The sequence below is a fragment of the Tiliqua scincoides genome, chromosome 1 (genome assembly GCF_035046505.1).
Source record: "Tiliqua scincoides isolate rTilSci1 chromosome 1, rTilSci1.hap2, whole genome shotgun sequence".
NCBI classification, from domain to species: domain Eukaryota; kingdom Metazoa; phylum Chordata; class Lepidosauria; order Squamata; family Scincidae; genus Tiliqua; species Tiliqua scincoides.
Window position 1 is genome coordinate 292,121,158 of NC_089821.1, and position 19,803 is coordinate 292,140,960.

The 19,803-nt window shown below is 44.0% G+C and overlaps 1 protein-coding gene across 1 annotated transcript in view; it reads right to left on the reverse strand.

The window, feature by feature from the left end:
• The window catches only part of KCNK10 (potassium two pore domain channel subfamily K member 10), an 85,028-nt gene that overhangs the window by 55,933 nt on the left and 9,292 nt on the right, over positions 1-19,803 (reverse strand). The window contains exon 2 of the mRNA XM_066612145.1: positions 1,906-2,243. Coding sequence (XP_066468242.1) covers positions 1,906-2,243 — 338 coding nt within the window. The remainder of the gene's footprint in view (positions 1-1,905; positions 2,244-19,803) is intronic.

Here is a 19,803-nt window from a genome sequence, read left to right on the forward strand (position 1 = left end):
CAGCCAATTCTTTGCTGTTTTTAAAGCAATCTACTGTGGGTGAAACTGCCAGATTAAACGCCAAAACCAAGCCCTTTGTTTATCCACAAAACCCACATGGCATGGACAGCAACAGGGAGCCTTCCCTCTCCCTAAGTCACTAACAGGGAAGGCAGCCCATTTAACAGAGGAAGATCTGATCTCTAAGGTCACTTGCATTCTGGGCACCTAACTTAGTCTGACAAAGGGAGATTCTGGAACTGAGAACTGTACAATGATGAAAGATATTTCACGCAGACTAGCACACAGCTGTCACATGAGAACAGTTTCTGATCACTATGACCCCCATGCTGTAAATTCAGATCAGGGGATAATGCTGGAAGCCTCCTATGTCTCTATGGACTTTTAAATCCCTATGTAGAAGTCACCTGTAAGGAGGACTATAGATACAAGAAGCAGTTATTTTTCTGAATCTTTGCTAAGGAAGTCACATTCAAAGCGGATACAGAGCTCTGTTAGCTTGTATGGCAGAAATATACTTTTGCTTTAGATTTAGATACTGTTCTTTCAGTCAAACCAGTTCTTATTTCATTTTTGACTCCAGATTTGTTTGTGTGCTAGCTAGCCAGCTCTGACTGCCAAAAACAAACCTTAATGGACAGGGGATCATTTTAATCTTTATGGAAGTTCCCTTATAATCTCTTTTGCAATTGCCAATTCCGGCAGGCTCTTCCTCAGCCAGGTCAAGTTACCCACAGATTCTTAGCGAATCAGTCATTCAACTGCTATCTCCAAAATTTGCTCTGTTCTTGCTGGGAAGCACAGCTCCTTGCTGGCTGGCTACCAATAGGCTTTCTCTATAAACAGGCGGCAAGTGTCACGGATCCATTCGTGACTGACCTAGCCAAGGGTCTACACCAGCGGTTCTCAGACTTCGAGAACCACTCTAAGTGTTTGCAGGAATGAGGAATGGTGGTAACATGATCCCCAGGATCACCGCAAGCAGGGACAAAGGGGATGTTTTCAACCTTACCTGTGTCCTTGCCAGCCTCTCTGGGGTGTAGGAAGCCCTATGGAATCCTCTGCAGAGCTCCCTGAAGTTTGTAAAAAGTAAAAACTTTTTTTTAAACTTTTTACAATCTGCAGGGTGCCCTACAGAAGGCTCCGCTGGGCTCCCTGCACCCCAGGGAAGCTGGTAGGGACACAGGTAAGGTTGAAAACAGCCCCTGTGTCCCTGGTGGTGGCACAATCCTGGGGGCTGCGTTACTGCCTTCCTCCTTCCCCCGCCTCGTAAGGGGCCAGAGGCTGAGGTCCTCAGGATGGGGCATCGCAACGCCCCAATTTTAGATCCTCAGGTCTAAACTCACAGGAGGGTCTACCTGGCTGGACCAGCCCCCTAAACCCATGAGTTGCAGTGGCAGTGCAAGATGACCAAGAGACTAACATCACTCAAATTTAAAAGGCCTGAGCAAATTAAAAGTCCTCCCCGTGGTTAGAGATGAGGTGGGTGGCAGCTTGGGAAAAACCTCCATAGTGGCAAGACACTTATGGAATGTGGAGGCAACACATATGTGGCATTCTCTCCCCATGGAGGTTTAGTGGGCACCTACATTGATGACTGTAAGGGTCACACAGGGAAAGACATTACCCACTGCCAAATTCTTCTGATGAGAATGTTCTGATTTTATCATGCAGTGTAAGGGATTGCTGCCATTTTATAATACTGTTATTTATTTATTTATTTATTTATTTATTAGTCTATTGTGAACGTCCTTGAAATATTTATATTGAAAGGTGGTGAAATAAATCAATAAATAGTGCCTGCAACTGTTCCCAGACATAACAGCAAGCCAACATTCACCGCCGGGCAAGCCACAGAGGCATGTGTGTAACTGTTCCCCGATGTACCTCTCATAGTTCTCTCACCTTAATCAATGCCTCCAACTCCTGCGGGGATACACAGTTGTGCACATTAAGGAATTCTTCTTTATCATTGGCTATTCTGTTCTTCTGGCTGCTTTCCTCAGGCTGCTCCAGGGCCCGGAACACAAGGCCTCCAGTGACCAGGTAGGCGACAACCACAAAGAAGATGGCCACTACTGTTTTCCACTTCATGACTGTCTGCAAACCCTGTGAGGGGGTTTCCATGCTGGCAATCACGGTTGTCCGGGGGGAGGAAACAGAGAGTCTTGGCGCTGGATTGTGTCCGTTGGTTTTATTGGTCTCAGGCTGACAAGCTGAGGGAACGGCTGACGGAACACTCACTACAAGGAAAAATCAAATGGGCATGTTAAATCCCAACACGAAGTCATCATTTATTTCATAGCTACAGACCGAACATTGCACACATATGTGGGAAAAACAACCCAAAAAGTACTACTTTCTCACAGTAATCACACAAACATAATTTCTTATCTATTGTTGATATGATAAGGAAAATCGGTTCTAATTATCTAACTTGACAGCCTCCATAACAATCATCCTAGGACAGTAGTTCTCCAACGTTTTATAGGCTGCTGCCTGATTTATAAATGCCAAGGGGTGTGGCTGTAACGGTGACTTGTGGGCCCCCCACAAGTAGCAGTTTAACCCTTCGTGCACATAGCCTAATTTGGCCTGTCAGTTTCATAAAACACCAAAAATTGGGTCGCAAACCACTGGTGGGTCCTTGTCTCACAGTTTGAGAGCCTGTGTCCTAGAATTCTGCTCAGTAGTTGGTATGATTAGATTAAATTAGAACTTTTCCTGAATGATGTACAGTAGGACCTCCAAAGTTGACCACCTCTCTATAAAGACCACCTCCTTAAGTTGACCTAATTTTCACAATATGGACAGACACTGCATATACACTATGGGAGACCAGCCTCTCTATATTGACCACCTCCGTAAGTTGTATCTTGACCACTTCGACCACTGCACAGAGTATTAATTTACCCGTAAACTAACTCCGTAACTAACTCCGTAAACGTAACTCCGTAAGTTGCCCACTGAACACGATACGGTGGGCCTGTGTTTTGTCTGGTTTGTTCCATCTTGGAAAAGCAAGAAGCCACGCAACAATCCCTCCCCTACGCCTGCTAGCACGTGTGCGAAAGAGTTTTTATAGGTGGGCACACTGCACATAGCCGACAGACCTGCACTGGATGCCGATTGTACCTGGACATGTACCAAGTTGTGAGGAACAGGAGGTTGCTTGTGCATAGTGAAGCCACTGTCCTTTCACTTTGGTTCCCATCACCAGTGCATTACTTTACACTTATATTGAAACACAACTGCTATTTTGCTGCCTATTCGCTCGGTTTGGAGAGATCCTTCTAGAGCACTTCACAATCCCTTCTGGTCTTCACCACTCAGAAAAGTTTAGTGTCATCCACAAACTTGTTCACCTCCCTGCTTATCCCTGTTTCCAGGTCATTTATGAAGATGTTGAAAAGCACTAGTCTCAGGACAGATCCTTGAGGCACTCCACTTTCCACCTCTCTCCACTTTTTTTGTCAATTGCCCATTGACACCCACTCTCTGTTTCCTGGTCCCCAACCAGTTTCCAATCCATGAGAGGACCTGTCCTCTTATTCCCTGACTGTGGAGTTTTCTCAACAGCTTTTAGTGAGGGACCATATCAAACACCTTCTGGCATTTAGTGAATCTGAGGAGACCCAGTGGAGGCCAGGCAGACTAAGTAAAAAAGTGTTGTTTTTTTCAGCTGTTGGGGCTATGTTTGGTCTGCCTGTCTGCTAAGAAACCAAGTATTTTTTTTAACTTACAATTTTTTTAAACTTATGAATTTTCAGGGGTTTTTTTAAACACTGATTGTGGGCTGTTTATTCTCTGTCTCTTGCTATAGATATAGATGATATAAATAGTACGCATCACAAGAGGATCAATTCTCATTGATATTTGCAATAAAACTTTTTTAAAAATCCAATCTAAATAATAACTTGGCCTTGCATCTGTTGTCCTGGGAGCTAAACATGATAATATTTAAATTCCTTTTTTCCCGTATGTTGACCACCTCCCTATGTTGACCAATTTCCTCCAGTCCCTTGGGTGGTCAACTTAAAGAGATTCTACTGTAATTCTTTCTGATTTTTCAGTATTCCTCTTTTCCTACAACACTAGTCATCGAGTATTCCCAGCCCTTTCTGTCATAGTGGAAATGGAAAAGGTGCAGAAGAGAGCAACTAAGATGATTACTGGGCTGGGGCCTAGAAAAGAGACGCCTGAGGGGGGACATGATTGAGACATACAAAATTATGCATGGGAAGGATAAAGTGGATAGGGAGATGCTCTTTACACTCTCACATAACACCAGAACCAGGGCACATCCACTAAAATTGAGTGTTGGGAGGGTTAGGACAGACAAAAGAAAATTTCTTTACTCAGCGTGTGGTCAGTCTGTGGAACTCCTTGCCACAGGATGTGGTGACGGCATCTGGCCTGGATGCCTTTAAAAGGGGATTAGACAAGTTTCTGGAGGAAAAATCCATTATGGGTTACAAGCCATGATGTGTATGTGCAACCTCCTGATTTTAGAAATGGGCTATGTCAGAATGCCAGATGCAAGGGAGGGTACCAGGATGCAGGTCTCTTATTATCTGGTGTGCTCCCTGGGGCATTTTGTGGGCCGCTGTGAGATAAGGGAAGCTGGACTAGATGGGCCTATGGCCTGATCCAGTGGGGCTGTTCTTATGTTCTTATGTTCACTTGCACACACAATTGCCACTTTCATATAAGAACTGGAGTCCAAGTAATCATCAGACGGTACATTTCCTCACTTGATCTGTCAAAAGGTTTGTTATCATATCTGCTCTAGGGGTCCCCAGTATAAAGTGATGAACACAGGTTGCAAAAAGAAAAAATAGAACATGTGAGCTACTGTTGTCCTCGAAAATCCAACGGCATTTTCTTGGCATCCTTGGCATCACCAAGGAAAGAGCACTGTCACATCTCATAAGTAGAGCCCTGGGGATGAGACTATGGTTCACCTCCTAGATCAATTTTCTGTTGTCAGCATTGACCAGACTTCATTGAGAAGCCCACAAGAAAAGCGTGAAGGTGACAGCACTGAAGGAAATCAAAGATGGAAGCTCAGTATCTTGCAGAGTGAGACATCAAACTGAGGCCTAACTACACATGACATGGGAATTCCACAATCAGGTCTGCCAAGGTTCATTTGCACAAAAAAACTTGTTGGAGGAAGGAATTACACTGGAGCAACAAGGATACAGGAGGAGGAATTAACCCTTTCATGTTGCTTTCCCAATCACAATTCCATCCCTCCTTCCCCAAGGAGGGGGGAAAGACTGTCTGTTACCATGACTCATATTGCTTTTTACACAGTTTTAAGAGATGATTCACTAATTAATACTTGGCAGAATACTTGGCAGATATAAAGAGCCAGCAAGGTCATGCAATTAATAGCCAAGACTTGGATTTAGAGATCTAGATCTCAGGCCAAAATATCCTTGTTCTGTCACTGAGAGCCAGTACAACGCGGTGATTAAGAGACAGAACTATGAACCACCAAATCTCTAGCTCCAAGTGGCCTTAGATAAGCAAGTCTTCTCTCTGTTTCAGCCACCCAACACCCACCCAAATGCAACAGGAATACAATAATGCTGATCAACTGTGCAGGGGTGTTGATTTTAGCACTAAGGCATGCAAAAGGCTCTATAAAAATGCCAACTCTGATTTTTTTTTTTCTCCAGCTGTCCTTAGCAAAACTGGCCACTTTCATGGCTAACTTGAGGCACACGTGGATTGACTGGGCATATGAATGCCTCATCCTAATTCAGACCACTGATCCATCTAGCTTAGCGTTCATTTAACCATGAGTGGCAGCATCTCTCTCCTCTGTATTCTCTGGGAGTGCTGTCACCACCTATTGTCCTATTTGACAGAAAGATGGAGAGAGCACAGATAGAAAAAAGGTGCTACATTTAAAAATTAAGGGTGCAACAGATATCTCTTAACGAACAAGAGTTTTGCCATTGACCTCTAAGGAAGACGAACTGCATCAAGAGCCTCTGCAAAGGCTCTTTAAATGTGAGGTTTTAATCCACTCACATCAGTATATAAGGACTGAGGCTCTAACCAGAGGTTGCCATCAGACAGTATCTGGTAATGCAAAAATTATGCAGTCTCCATAAGTGACCTTAATAGTTCAGGGCCATAGGGAAAAGAGTGTCAAAAGTCAAGGTTTACACATTGGATGATGTTTCCGATAAATGGCACATTATGATTCCCTGAAGCATTACATCATCTTTTGATGTATTTGACTCAGTTACGCCTAGAAAAAAAGGAAAGAAGATTATTTGTTCTTTTGAGGGCTGACCCGTCCATGAGGCTGACTGAGGCAGTCACCTCCAGTGGATGACCGCTGAGGAACATCCACCACCTGTCTCCACTGCCCATTTTCCTCCTTCAGCTCCCTGGATTCAAAAAGAACGAGGGGAACAGGGTGGAAGAAGAAGCACAGAAGAGAACGTTCAGCTAGAGCACTGTGGACCACAAGACCACAGTCGGTCCTTGAGCCCCTAAATGGTCCTCGAGGGCTCAAGAAAAAAATCACCTTCCATCACTTTCAGTCTCACCAAGTGAGCACGACCCCACAGCCCACCAGAGAGGGTAGAGAACACACTGTCCACAGCCGTAGCTGGCACTTCCAGTGTCTCACTGAGTGAGCACTCCCCGTGGACCACCAGAGAGGGAAGAGAATGAAACACCTGCAGCTGCAGCCAGTAACAAAAGCAAAAACCAACAAATCTTCTCTATAAATAATAAATCTAACAAATACCTAATTATTACAAATTTAATAGTAGTTTTTGCGTGCAAGGGATGGGGGTTGCATGCATTCCATGACGATTCCAATTTTTGCCTCGGTGGTTTGTAGACTCCTAAAGTACGGGAACCACTGAGTTAGAGCATCAGAGATAATCTGGACCACCATTCTCCACTCCACAGGTAGCAGCTACACCATTCTCTCAACAGGAAGGGTGCCACAACTGAGAACGTCCCATTTCTGGCTATCACCCACCTCATTCAAGCAACAGGGGGATTTGGAGTATGGCTTCCAAGGATGTTCTTACAGTCCAGAGGTTCATGAAGCAGAAGGTGATCCTGTAAGTCCCTGGCTCCTCAGACATTTAAGGCTTTAAAAGTTCAAACCAGCACACTGAATTGTGCTTGGAAATAGAGGAGCCCCTGAACCAGATTCTATCACGGGGTCAGCATTCTCATCCCCAAAGGCTTCTTACTCCAAAGAGCTCACTCAGCAATGCAGGCAAACTCCCATCAAGGACTCACAGAAACATCTGGAAAGCTGCTACTCCATGTTTTCAGACCACCTTCAGCTCTGAAAAAGAACAACTAGCTGCCATCTACAGCCTTCACTCTTTGAAAAGGTCTCTTCAGAGTCTGCTTTCCCGAGATGGCTTTTTTTTCGCCTGTGTGTGTTTGTTAACTTATCAGGAAAGGGATTTAATCTCTCTCATTAAAGGCAGTGACGAATCTCAGTTTATGCAACACACACATTAAATTGGCATATCCTCATGCCTCAAAGGAGACTTGCCAGTGTTGTGACACGGTCTTTCCCCAGTGAAAAGAGGCCATTGGGGAAAGGTAAGATTCTTGTTTGGGGAGGGTACAGTCAGGAAGCATTAACAAACTGCCTTAAATGTCAGCATCTGCACCCCTCGTTAGTTAAATTTTCATTTTAATCATTATAAAATCATCTCTCTGCATGAAAACACCCAAAGTGACATATAATAAAATCTGTAAAATAGTACATTTCAAAGAGCAATCACACAAATGACACTTTTCAAACAATAAACACACATAAAGCAGCACTGAAATAATCACCATCAAAACTGAAATGCTGGCAGAAAATAGACATCAAATGCTAATGCAATACACTGTCATGATCCTGGTTCCAAATAGCAGTTCAGCAACTGAAGTAGAAGGCAAGAAGCCTGTTGAATCCAGAAGACCAGGAGGACAGACTGGGGAGGCATAAGCACATAAGAACAGCCCCACTGGATCAGGCCATAGGCCCATCTAGTCCAGCTTCCTGTATTTCACAGTGGCCCCACCAAATGCCCCAGGGAGCACACCTGTTAACAAGAGACCTGCATCCTGGTGCCCTCCCTTGCATCTGACATAGCCCATTTCTGAAATCAGGAGGTTCCACATACACAATATGGCTTGTAACCCATAATGGATTTTTCCTCCAGAAACTTGTCCAATCCCATTTTAAAGGCATCCAGGCCAGATGCCATCACCACATCCTGTGGCAAGGAGTTCCACAGACCAACCACACACTGAGTAAAGAAATATTTTCTTTTCTCTGTCCTGACTCTTCCAACACTCAATTTAAGTGGATGTCCCCTGGTTCTGGTGTTGTGTGAGAGTGTAAAGAGCATCTCTCAATCCACTTTATCCTTCCCATGTATAATTTTGTATGTCTCAATCATGTCCCCCCTCAGGCGTCTCTTTTCTAGGCTGAAGAGGCCCAAACGCCGTAGCCTTTCCTCATAAGGAAGGTGCCCCAGCCCAGTAATCATCTTAGTTGCTCTCTTTTGCACCTTTTCCATTTCCACTATGTCCTTTTTGAGATGTGGAGACCAGAACTGGACGCAATACTCCAGGTGTGGCCTTACCATAGATTTCTACAACGGAATTACAATATTAGCAGTTTTGTTCTCAATACCTTTTCTAATGATCCCAAGCATAGAATTGGCCTTCTTTACTGCCGCCGCACATTGGGTCGACACGTTCATCGACTTGTCCACCACCACCCCAAGATCTCTCTCCTGATCTGTCACAGACAGATCAGGCACTAAGATCCTAACTCCGAACCTGAGCCCCCAAACCTGAAAGAACTTGGACTTAGAATCCCAAGCCAAGAGCCCCAGAGACTTCAGCCCCTGAATCAAATTCCACCAGGGGACCAGCACTCGTATCCCCAAGGGCACCACACTCTGGAGAGCTTACTCACCAAGACAGGCAAACTGCCAATGAGAACTCACAAAAGGACAACAGAGCATTAGCTCCTGCCCATAGTGCCATCCCTTTATTTAATTATTCATTTAAGGCATTTATACCCCACCTTTCTCCCCAAGGGGACTCAGGTTCTCCATTTTCAAGGAAGGTACAGAATCTGGAAGGGGTAGTCAGGACCAGCAAGGACATATAGAGCTTGACTAGATTCTACCCATCATTATACCATGGAGCCATCCAAGGTCCTAAAACTCCTGCTGACTTTACCTGCTACCTTGACCGACTAGGTCCAAACGACATTCTTCATTAAGCATGGGCATAGCAATTGTGTGCATGTTCTCTCACCCACACACACAGTAGTCATGAAAGGACATGACCTAGATCAGGCCTGCAGAACTGGAGTGGGGGCTTTATAACCCTTTGCCCCCATCATGGTCTCAGTCTGGATGGGGGGCCTTTAACCAGCCCCAGGAATTACACACCCACTGGTACCAATCCCATTATGATGTGATGTCACCACAGTGAAGACTTTCCTCCATCCCAACCAGTGGCAGCCAAAGATAGTAAGCTGGGGCAGATACATGTCAAAACATGAGATTGATGATCCTATATACACTGTGGGAGATGCTGGCACCTCCATGTAGCACCTCACAGGTAGCAGCTACACAGTTTCTTACTTCAGGTGAAAAGCCCTCAGGAAAGGAACTACTGACACTATAGCATTTTTCTCCCCTAAACTTTTAAAGCATTTTTGCTGGGTTTTTCTTTCTTTCTTTTTATAGTTCCCTTTCTTTGTTAATCTGCATGCCCACTTCCAGAAGCCTAAGGGTCCTATGGCCCAGTTTCCTTTTTTGGTATGGAACACAAGGCCTATTAACAACACTATATAACATAAAGTTGGTCTTGGGAAGTGCTTGTAACTTCAGTGGGAAAAAAAAAGATTTTAAAGAATGCTCAGTGTCTGAAGAACTGTCTACAACTAAACAAATCTACCTGGTTATCAACAACAGCATTTGAGGTTCAACTCTAAGTCCCGTTCCCTTCTCAGGTAAACTGAATGGTTTCTGGGGATAATGTCTTCTGGCCCAGACATTCTTAAAGGTGGTGCCTCAGCCTTGAGACTACAGGAGGGATCGTAGCTCAGCAGTAAAGCACATGAGGAAAGGCTTAATCCTTGGTTTCTGTAGTTAGGAAAGGGAAAGACCTCTGACTGAAACCCTGACGAGCCAATCAGTGTAGTGAATGCTGAATGAGATGGACCAATGTACACGGCAACTTCCTGTGCCCTTGCCTTTATGAGTTTGCCTGGCACCAAATGCAATGTCCTTTAGATGAAAATGTTTTCCTGGAGTTTAAATGGCTTTTGGATTATCTTTTAATTTGCACTCAAGGTGTGTCCAAATCTCAATACATGCGCTTTATGAAGGCAATATTATTGTAATTTAATAAACCAGAGCTGCCACATCTGAAAGGGTAGGTCATAACTGCATTTTTGCTTTGATTTTCTAATGCATCAACACAGCCTAAAAACCAAACCAGCCTCCAAGTTGTGCAGATATCCTTTATCTAACTCTAGCCTGATATTCTCTGACCTTTAAAAATGGCCCTAACAAACTAATCGACTAAAGGCTTAGTTGATTGATCTACCGATTAAATCAATTAACATTTGCAATTCTATTTTTAATTATTTGCAAGTAATCCATTGCTGAAATAAGGGCAAGGGTGATTTCACAGGAACACTAATGCTTCAGGATGAACAACTCGTAGTTAAGAGAACTACTCTGTCTTAGGTCAACAGCCTTGTTATCAAAATTGGGTGCTGGAAAAGGTAACACTAATTATCTTCTGAAGGAAATGGGTTAAAGAGCTGGCATGAAGCAAGTCTTGAGGGAAAAGTCCAGATGGCCTAAATGTCACTCCAGCACTAATTCAATTTCTATGATTCTTTTATATCAGTAATCTAATTTGAAGGAAGATCCTCATAGTGATGGTGACTCCAGATCTAACCTCCCAAAACAACAGCTTCTAACAAGACCCAATATTGTAAATTCACTTCCAAATTTTCCTGGTTATGAGTCTACAAGAATGCAGCAGAACAGAACTGTTATGATAACCCACACTCTGCCTGTTGCCATCATCCTACTCAGCAGATGAGCAATAAAAGATATTCAGGAATTATGTTCTTTGAAATGCTCCCTTGTTGCTTTGATGGTGAAAAGGTGATTTGCTCCTGGCTATAACAGAGAGCTTCAGAACAGAGTCATCTATTCAAACCCTTCATCACACCTCATGAGGACTAGTTCCTCACTCATGACTACACTGTACATGGCAAGCCATGCAGTTTATTTTCTTGATCAGGCTGTGCTATGTTTGTAGTAAATGAGCTAATGAATCACAAGCATAAGCTGCAACTTTGCACCCTACCAAAACCCTGGCACATGACACTTAAGCAATAGCATCTGTTACTATAATCTGTAGTTGTGATATATGTATTTCAACAAATGTGTTCAACATGAGCCTGATACAACAAGTCATAAAAAAGTATTCACCCACAAGCAGACTAGTCATGTAAACTGGTCTTCCAAATATCCTTAAAGCCAAATGGCACAAGATGGCACAAGATAACAAATTAGTTATTTACTAGAACAAGCTTAGTTTTTTTGTTGATTAATACCAGTCAGATTCAACTCATTGTGGATCAGGACCATGGTGGGGGACGAGAAGTTTTTAATCCCACCCTCCACCATGGTCCTAATCTACAGAGGACCCAATCTGGTGGCTAATAACTAAAGAACAAAGTTCCCATTGGCATCATGATATTATAGTGCAATTCCTACAGCATTCTGGGAGAAAAATGGTGGCTAAAGGCGCAATCCTATCCAGCACTGGAACAGCAAGACAAGAGGCTTGCGCTGTATCCAGCACAGGATAGGAGTCAAAAGCGGCTCAGTCAGAGGCAAGAGGAAAGATTTCCCCTTACCTCCGGGTAAGGACCGCTGGCCCCTATGGGTCTCTTCGAACTTGCACCTCCTCTTGAGGGGGCACAAGTCCAAGGAGAGTGGAGTGGCTTGGAGCCGCTTTGTTCTTCCTGGGAATGGGGGGTTGGGATCCGGCATAACTGCCAGATCCCAGCCCCGCCTAACACTTCTTGCCTGCCCCCAGGGCCACCCAATGCTTACCCTCCCCCCTCCCAGGAACGCCTCCCTCCCCCCTCCTCCCCACCCCCGCCTACCTCAGAGCCTTGTGTCAGCGTAACCAGGCCAACACAAGGCACTCAGAGGAAGCCAGCATGGAGGCTTGCGTTGGCCTCTGCAGGCCAGCGCTTCTTTAAGGAAGAAGCTGCCTCATGAGGAAACTGCTTGAACCATTCACTAAAGAGGCTATACTATATCTCCAAAACTAGACGTGATAGGGCAAAACAGATGCCATTTTTGGAATCGGCACCCCAAATTCATATCAAACCACCATAAAGTTTGGGAAAAACTTTTCTGACCCTCAATTTCGTAGGCCTGGGTTATTTAACTGTGGAGTCAAAGGCTCTTGGCACAGACTCAAAGATACCCCTACTCTCTTTTTTATCATTACTTCCCATTTCCGGGGCTGAACATGGCATTAAAGACATCCAGTTGTGTGAAGCTCTAGGTCAAATTTCTGGAAACCCCAACTACCACCGCCATAACTGCATTGCAGAGTGAGCTATACCTGGCAAAAGGTTTTCTCTTTTGCCCTGATAAGACAAATTTCATCCTAATAGTCGTTGAACACTGAAGCAAAGCAGCAAGCACAGAAATCAAGAAGGGAACAGCTACATCTGTCTCCCTAAAGTGGATTCTCTAATGCAGCGATAGTGGTGCTGACTTCAGCAACATTGCCACAATCTGCAGCAAATGCTGCCGCTGCTGTGTCAATTAATTCAGAAAAGGGGAAGAGATAGAGGAAAGCAGCCCAGCATAAAAAGCAAAGCCTATGATTAGAATCAAATCTAAAAGGTTACCTGAGACTCTGAAAACAACCACTTCTGTCCCAAAATATCATGCTTTATTATTAGCCCATCAAAGCACTCAGAGAGCGATGTGACATCCACAGTCACTTGTTGATATGTTCGCTCAACAGAGAAGTCTGAGACTCACCATCTTTTAAGCCAGCTAGGCTACCTTTCCTGGTAACAGCAGTCACGAGCGTCAAACTATTACAGGAGCCTCACCTCCCTTGCCATTTTTGCTGGACTTCATAGCTACCAGAGCCCTGGCTTGGCTAAAATTGAAGGGTCATGAGATAGTTGTTGAGGTCTGAACCCAGGAAATCACTCAGGTCCTGTGCACAGGAGGAAATGTGACAAGCACTATGTTTGAATAGTCTGTCTGTAGCAAGTAGCAGCTGTTACTGATTGCTAACTCTGTGCACCTGATCGTGGGGGTGCCTTGTGCATAAAACAAGGCTGCTGACAAATGCTCAATTGGGTGTTAGGGGGGCATAGAAATCAGGATACCGTATATGTGTGTTGCTGTATGTTTAACCATGTTATGGTAAATATCCTTGTAAATAATATATCTTGGTGATGGAACCTAACTTTCGTGTCAAGTACTTCTTTGCCTCCTGAAGGACTGCCTTGGACATTAGCCTCGAGTTTCTGCTGCGCTGCCGTTTGTTTTTTCGCTCTGCTAGAAACTCCTACACCCTACCACAACAATAGTGCTTAGGGATTTCACAAGAGCCTTCTACATTTTCCACCACAATTTGAGAACTGTCAGCATATACAGTAAAAGAAGAATTTGTTTCTATCAGGCTTCCAATAGTGACCTCACTTTGAAATAGCCCCATCTGGCTTAATAGGTCCTCACCCTACTATCTTCTACCATAAATTCTACTACAGTTGGCTCTTGGTATCTGTGAGGGATCTGTTCCAGGACCCTCCAAGGATACCGAATTTCACGAATAATGAAATTGCCCCCCCCCCCCACTGGCAAACCAGGAAGTGTCTTCCAGTTATGCTCAGGGTGCTTTCGGAGAAGTGTGGATGCCACGCACAACCTCCTCACGCCTCAAAAGGCCTCCCAGACACTTCTGAAAGGTACTTCCAGTTTTTCCGGCAAACTGGAAGTGCGGTCACTGGAAGTGGTCTTCTGAGGCCCTCCAGTTGTAGGCTCAGTATCCACAAATATTCAAACCTGAGGATGCCAAGCCCACAGATAAGGGGGAATCACTGTATACATACACAAGTGAAATAACCAGGCTACTACAATCCATGTACCAGCCCTACACATTTATGGAGTTGTGTCTCAACCCACAGTGGGTGGGAACATCATTTTGGCTCTACATATGAAAGGGAAAAAGTGGTGAAATCTCTGGATTTGGAGGCCAAAGAGGAACACGTCCCAAGAGATGCAAATATCTGAAAAGGGAGTTGGACAATGAAAATACTGCTCACCTCTGAAGTACTTTACACCTTGTTCTGTCTCTCCTTCTCTTTCCTCCACACAAGGAAGACTACTTTTCTGGTCTAGGTTTCTCATTTGGCTGAGAAGATTTCACAGAACCTAATCCTACCCAACTTTCCAGCACTGATGCAACCATACTAATGAGGTATGCACTGCATCCTTTGGTAGGGGACTAATCACGGAGACCACTTCAAGGTAAGGGAACAAAGGGCTGCATTGCAGCTGCATCAGTGCTGGAAAGTTGAATAGGATTGGGTCCACAGTGTCCTAGTCCATGTGGGAACAAAGCTTAATTGTCAACTTGTCATCCAAACAGTTCTTTAAAACCCCTTAAAACTGTCACAGTAAAGCAATCCTGGTGTGACAATTGCCGTATATCATCAGAGAGTGTCTAATAACGCAATTCTTGTTAGCTTCTGGAAAATCAACATGGTCCTCTTTAATCATCTATAATTGAAACACCAGTAATTAATAGCTCTTGGTCTAAACCAAATCCTAATTACTGGAAAGCAGTATAAAGAGTAAATAAATAAGCCACTATTTTGTAGAAGCTTTGTTCACTTTTAGCAGAAAACAGTAGTCAAGACAATAAAAGAGAGAAAGGAAACCACACATTAGAGCCAAACATCAAGTCTGGTTCACAAATGTATACTCTTCACTTGCTGTCCACACCATGAACACACATCTTGCATGTGTCAAAGAGCTATTACAGGCTGATCACCACCAGTGGCATAGCTAATGATCGTGTAGCCCAGTGCCAAGCTCCTAAAAATGCCCTGGAAATGAAGTCACAACTGGAAGTGACATCACACCGGACTTTTTAAAAAGTGAAAATTGGGGGGAAACCTGCCTCCCCCCAGCAGCTCACCACCCAATTGCTCTGTCACCTCCCCCAGCCAGTGGTATAGGTAAGGCATCTATCTGGTACCTGGGGTCAAAGATTTGTAACCCCCCACGCCAAGACAAAATCAAATTTAATTAAGTAAATAAATAAAAAGTGTGCCCCTGATTGGTTTGAGGCACTGTGCTGGAATGAAGAGGGATTATTCTCCCTCTATTTTGAGTTAAGAAAATCCACTTTTTGTTCCAAAAGACAGTTGTGTTTTCATTTTCTGGTTAATTGGCTGTAACTTTTGATAGACTACAGATATTCCAAAGAGGTTTGTTTCATTGCATTCTGCATTAAATTACCTTTCCAATGATATATAAAATGATGGTATTATTCATACATATAAAGACTTTCACAATTTTGGTCACTAGTGTCAAGCTCAGCTTGTTGCCCCCCTAAAGCTTGATGCCCAGTGCAACTGCTACCCCCTGCACCTCCTTAGCTATGCCACTGATCACCACAAAGAAACTACATACCATCACCCAATTCAAATGCAAAACAATATTTTTGGGTTCAGTCAGGGGAAGGGTGTCAAGCAGAGAAGTGGGCAGGTATGTTCCACAAAGTCTGTAGAACTCCTTGCCACAGGTTGTGATGATGGTAACTGGCCTAGATTCCTTTAAAAGGGGATTGGACAGATTTCTGGAGGAAAACTCCATCACAGATTATGAGCCATAATTGGTATGTACAGTCTGAAATTAGTTAGTCGCTCATCATGAGGGCCAGGTAGGAAACTTTTTCTGTCATCCAAATTGGCCATGGACCAGTTTTTTCTCCTACCCCAGACTGGTGAAGGAGGGAAGATGTGTTTAGTAGGTTTCATGCATTAAAAATTGGTCACTTATATTTCATTAAATGACCTGAGTTAAACCCAAGCAATCTGGTGTCTTTGCTGGTGGGTACAAGGGTAAATAGAATGCCAGATGCAGGGGAGTGGCAGCAAAATGCAAGCATCTTGTGATCTTGTGTGCTCCCTCAGGCATCTGGTGGGCCACTGTAAGATACAGGAAGCTGAACTAGATGGGTCTTGGGCCTGATCCAGCAGGGCACTTCTTATATTCTAATACATTTGCTTGTGTCAAGTGTTGAGAGAGCAAGTGATGCGCATCCAAGTGTGAAGCAAGCTGTAAGCTTCATAACCAGGATTAGGACTAGAAACCTCTTTGGAATGGTTACCACTAAGCAGAAGATAAGGTTTCATGGTGACATATGAGAATATAAGGACAATTTAAAAACAACAACACTGGAGTCAACTTTTGGATCAAGTCAGGTTTTACGTATATAACCAGCATGAACATTACAACAGTCAGATGTCTCTGGGAGTTCAAAAGCAGGACATAAAAGTGATGGTCACCCACAGCATCCGGTAGTCAAAGGTCTTGCTATTCACATCAATGATCCCTGTGTCCAGTCTCCAACACACAGAACATGTATACTACTTCGCACTGCAAGTTGGCCAACTGTATTTCTGAATGCTCTTCCACTTAGAAGTCACAACCCACGTTTTCCAGGCTTGCCATACTACTCTTGCAGTACAGGAAGGGCAGAGCCATGCTCTAGCAGTTCCTATAGTTCCAGCATAACATGACAAGGAAATTTTCTCCCAAACTCCCTTTATTCGTTCATTACTTTTTAACTGGAAAATGTTTCATACCTGCCCACTTCTCTGCTTGACACCCTTCCCCTGACTGAACAATGCACCCTTGTTCCCACCTTGTTCCTATGGAAGTATGCTGTTAGTCAACACCACAGTCCTTTAATCTGCAGAACACCACTGCAGGACAAAAAATGGAAACCATTAGGACCAGCTAAAGTATTGCCTAAGTCAGTGGTTCACAAACTTTTAGCACCAGGACCCACTTTCTAGTATGATAAACTGTCAGGATCCACCAGATGTGATGTCATGACTGGAGGTGACATCATCAAGCAGGAAAAATTTTTAACAATCCTAGGCTGCAATCCTACTCACACTTACTCAGAAGTAAGTTCCATTTACTATCATTGTTAAAAGCATATACATAGTAGCCTGTTAAATGTACAGATATGTAACATTTCCCCAAATGCAGTTCCAGGGTTGCATCAAGTCTGATATACTAAAAATAAAATATTGAAATGAATGGGGACCCACCTGAAATTGGCTCGCGACCCACTTAGTGGGACCCAACCCACAGTTTGAGAAACACTGGCCTAAGTCAATAAGAGCCAGTTTTTATGCTGCAGCCTTCTGGCAGTGGCCATGATGTGTAAACAGGATCTAACATAATTCAGATCAATGGCCTCCTAAGCATCAGATAGGGACAGGAGTGTAAGGCTGGCATGAAAAAGTCAGCACCAAGGTCAGCATAAAGAGATTGCTCAAGGGCAGGTGTTTTACAAGTGCTACCAGCAAACTCTTCAGCAATGAGAGGAAGCAATCTGTAGGAAGAACAGTAGCCCCAAGGCTGACTTTACAGCACTGCACAGACTGCTGCCAAATCTCTCCGCTGAAATAAAAGTACTCAAGTGAAGTCACCAGCTTGGAGATGCAAACTCATTCCCCCTTTTCTCATACTGCAGCTCTTTACTGAGCTGGCAGCTCTGTTAACAACTGGTGACTGCATACAGCACCCTGGAGAGCTCTCTGCAAAGGTTTCAAAGGCTGTGAGGGATGGGGAAGGTCCTTTAGACCTTGGAAACATGGTACCTGTGAGAACATTATATGAAGTTGTGCGCCTGAAGTCTCAGTAATTCACACCACCTCTTCCATGACTTGCTGAGTTCCCAACATGGTCCAATCAGCATCCGCATGGAGAAGGATGCCATTTGTACAAGAAAAGTCTGGATTTTTCTCTTCTTGTACATATACTTCTCTCCTTCCAGTTCTTCTCATCTGTTGATTATAGTACTGTAATCTTAAAACCACAAAAAGAGCCTTGTAAACCAAACCACATCTAGAGTAGCTTCTGGTTTCCTGTATTGGCCAACCAAATGCCCCTGGGACACTCATGCAACACTACATGAAGATGATAGTCTTCCCTTGTTGTATGTTCCCAGCATCTGGTATACAGATAGACTTCCCCTGGACATGACGGATATATTAGCTATCATGGTTGGTTGCTATTAACAAATTCTATTGAATTTTTCTAACCTTAAAAAAAAATTATCTAAAATGCTAAAGCCAAGTCTTGCTTTACATCCCTGAGAAGTTGTTTTCAAAAAATCTGACAGTCTTTGGATGGATGTTTATGTTTTCTGAGACTGAAATAACTGCTGGGTTTTGTTTTGTTTTCTTCTTGAAAAGTCAAAATTCTTCTTGCAGATTCATACGCAGTGTGAATAATCACCATGTGAGCTCTTGGTGGCAACAGCAATAAACTGGCTTTGACAACATCTGACTAGTTGGAAATAACAGAAAACACCAACTGGTCTGTTACTGAGTCAATGGAGGGATGCCAGTTTCAACAGCATTCTTTTGACCTCGCACTATGTCTGTCTAACTAGCAGCCCAATTCTATCTAAAACCACCCACCGATACAACCGTGCCATCAGAGCACTTGCTGCATCCTGCAGGGGGACAGTTGTAGAGGTTTCCTTTAAGTAAGGGAACATTTATTCCCTTGCCCAGGGGTAAACCTCTGCTGCCTGAATAGCTCTACTTGAACCTACTCCTGCAATTTTGCAGGTCAGAGTGGACTTGAGAAGGCCAGGAATATGCATAGGATATTGGTGGCACTGCTGCCACTGCTACCTCCTTTGTCTCAGCCTTGATATACCCCTCTCCCTGCCCCATTCCTCCCCCCACCCTGCTCCACCCACCCCATTCTGCCCACCCTTCACCTGCCCTCTGCACCAACTTGCCAGCGCTGGAACTTCTGTACAAGCCTCTGGTGTATGGCTGAAGCTGCCTGCCATGCTCAGAGGCTGTGCCTTTTGTGACCACCATAAAGAACACTATGCTGCCAGAACATGAGTTCCAGAAGCTCAGCATGCCCACAGGATAGGGTCAAAGGGCTACAATCCTATACAAACTTACCTATTAAACCCCATTTAATAGAATAGTGAATTTCACTAACACCCCAATCCTAACAGGCTGTAGCACTGGCAGAACATGATTTCTGCCAGTGCTAACTCCCTTACAGCAGTAGAAGTATAATCTAATTATCCCCAGATTTTTCATGCATGGTTTCTTCTCAACGCGATGAGAAGGGCCCTTTAAATTAAAGGAAAAACATCCTTTAACATTAGCCTCACTTACCATTGTAACAGAGGCAGACAATCAATCAATCAATCAATCTCTTTCTCTCCTGGTGCATAGAACAGCTTCACTCTGAGGTAAGCAACCCCTCCCTTCCTCCTGAGCATGTGAAAGAATGCAGAGTGGAATCGATGATCATCTCCTCTTTGCATTTGTTCCCTCTGAGTGGGGTCGCTGCCTCAGAGTGAAGCCTTTCTAAGCACCTGGAGATAGATTGATTGATTGATTGATTGTCTGCCTGCTACCTCTGTCTTGCATTACAAAGG